At 37.5% G+C, this 2,566-nt stretch overlaps 1 protein-coding gene across 1 annotated transcript; it reads left to right on the top strand.

The window, feature by feature from the left end:
• The first annotated feature begins 844 nt into the window (after nt 1–844).
• On the top strand, nt 845–1,597 carry LOC145265419 (uncharacterized). Its single transcript, XM_080121248.1, has one exon. The coding sequence runs from the start codon at nt 872–874 to the stop codon at nt 1,085–1,087; it is 216 nt and encodes a 71-aa protein (XP_079977374.1). The 5' UTR covers nt 845–871; the 3' UTR covers nt 1,088–1,597.
• The last annotated feature ends 969 nt before the right edge of the window (nt 1,598–2,566 follow it).

The following is a 2,566-nucleotide window of genomic DNA, read 5'->3' as shown; positions in this document are numbered from 1 at the left end:
GGAGATGAAGAAGCCCAGCTAATCCCTCTCCGTAGGAGCGCCCGCATCAAACGACCGTGGCCGCAATGCCGCATGTGTGATCTTGAGACCAGGGGGGGGGTGTAGAGTCGAAGAAAATGAAGGGAGGAAGCGCCCACGTGTCTGCGCGTCATGCCTTACCTTGGAACGCTCCTACGGTGTGCGTACGTGCATGGCCGAAACCCGGGAGAAATTCCAAAATGGCGCCGTCCTCATCTTGTAGATTGTGTGATCATCACTGGGCCCCACGTGACCGTTCTTTGGCTGCTGATTGGCCGAGGACGAACGCCGGAAGGATAAAGGGAGTGTGTTTGGAACATGGGGGTGTCTTTTCTAGGATCGACGTCAGTGTGATCGTATCGGTGAACTGCTGCAGCTTTAAGAGTACCTTAGTGTGTGTGTGATTTTTTGGGACTTGCTCGTCTGCTGACTTTACAGGACTTTCTTTTCTGCTGATTCTACAGGACCTGCCCTTCTGCAGAACTTGGAACAAAACTTCAAGCCTCTTCTTTCTTTTCACACGTAGTCGCCTAAAAAGGTAGAATCCGACTTACTTGTGAAACGGCTTTAGTTTTCTTCTTTTATTGAACAAGAACATCCTACTTAAAAGGCAAAAGAAGTAAGTGAAATTGGTATTTATTTTCTTCCCCACGAAAGCTAAATATGACATCAAGTTGTTTTTAACATGAAAACCAGCTTCTTCCAAAAGGGGTACCCTGAAAGTTGCCTTAGTATAGAAGTGTTTCCTCGACATTGACTAAGTAAATAGTCCAGCATCAAGTAAAATATTTCGAAATGTTTAAAACAGGCTTCCATAAACAAGGGGGACAACTTTGTAATTCCTAATTTCAAAATGGCGACTCACACTGCACATGGTGCGCGATCCGTGTCCGATGATGACGAAACTGACCCCGTCGAAGAAATGATGAAGCGAACTGGCTGCTTGGAATTACATTATAAAGTGCAGGAATGCATCGCAGAAACAAAAGATTGGCGTAAGTGCCAGAAAGAAGTTACAGACTTCAAAAGATGCTTCGACGAATCTCGAAAACGAAACGAGCCGTCATGACATTTGTGTTGTTCATGATGTTAATAGATTTTTTCTTTTTTATTATTCAATTTGTTGATTTGTTTTTGATATCATTCATTTTAAAACATTTTGCCAAGAACCTGCTTGTAATTATTATTATTTTTATTATAGCATGGTCTGATAATAGTTTTGAAAAGCCAGACGTCGATGAAAAGTACTAAAAAACAAACGAAACAGCTTTTTGAAGCGTCTTCTGATGCCATTGACTTCGATCAAAGTGTATCGCATCGTTTTTTTTTTTTTCTGACTTTTCTCTTAAATGAGAGAGAAGAAAATGTTAAAAATTAACCTGACCGTCAAAAGGTGCCGGGTTAACCGCATGAAACCGACTTTTCTGCAACATTCGTTCGACCTGAGTTTTTTTTTTTAAATGTAGGTTGATACCAACAATAATTTTTGTTTTTCTATTTAAAAACTTTGATAATTTTTTTATGAAGAATTCTGGGTTTTTATTTTTTATAATAAAATTTAGACCATCCTACAAATATATTTTTTACTTATGCATTTTCTTCGATAAACTCTCCGTGCATAATTTTTTTTTTTTTTTTTTTTTTTTGGGAAGCGAAAGAAGAGGGCATACCATATGTAATTGACCTTGTACTTAAAAAAAAACAAAAAAAACAGGCAGTGAGAGATTTTTTTGCATTGCCGCTTAGGGTTAGTGGTAGAGTTAATGGGAAAGTACTTTTGTATGATTTTTTTTAAGTTAAAATTTAAATCGATTTCAAGAGCGGTAGTCGGCACAGAAGCATAACACATTTCTGAATAGTGCATTGTCCCATGTTGACATTCATGACAAAATGTTAAACATCATAAAAAAAAAACACATGCCTTTCCTTAACACTAATTTCGAGTGGTAATATGGGAAAATCTCTAACTTTCTGTCTTATATTTTTGTTTTGTCTTCTTAGCGATGGTTCATTTAGAAGGTATTACACTGTAAAAAATATATCTCGAATTCTAATAAATTTATTTTTCCTAGGCTGGGAAGAGAAGTTGGTACTATGATAGTCTGTTTTTCAGCTACATTTTGTCTAAAAATTGATTGTTGGTTTTAAGATTGTATTTTTTGGTTGCTTATTGAGTTAAAGTTAAATCTGCTAAAATTGGTGCACATGTAACTGTCATAAACATTAATATTTCTTTTTGTGGAGAACAGCCCCTGCAAGGTAGTTTGGTCACACAATGACCAATGAGAATCCAGAATTCGACTGAACCTTTGAAGGACTACATCTAAACACTTTATGATTTACAGGCTAGACAGAGAGCTTCCTGGTATTAATGAGGGAAGACATCTTTCTTGACCGAGTCAATTTAACATTTAGAAAGACTTTCACTGGAAGATTTTCTGCTCACGAAAATACTTTCAGTAACCATGTTTGTTACTATTACTTCCTTCACAGTGACACTGTTTCAAGTTTTGGCAACCTACACCATTAGGTGTAGGCCAGACATGTA

The sequence above is a fragment of the Euprymna scolopes genome, chromosome 40 (genome assembly GCF_053919585.1).
Source record: "Euprymna scolopes isolate OS-2025 chromosome 40, ASM5391958v1, whole genome shotgun sequence".
In the NCBI taxonomy this organism is placed as follows: domain Eukaryota; kingdom Metazoa; phylum Mollusca; class Cephalopoda; order Sepiida; family Sepiolidae; genus Euprymna; species Euprymna scolopes.
Note: the sequence above shows the minus strand (reverse complement) of the source record. Positions and strands in the feature narration are given on the sequence as shown.

What these genes read in the sequence shown, in the direction of transcription:
- LOC145265419 (XM_080121248.1), top strand. Translation starts at nt 872, where the DNA reads ATGGCGACTCACACTGCACATGGTGCGCGATCCGTGTCCGATGATGAC.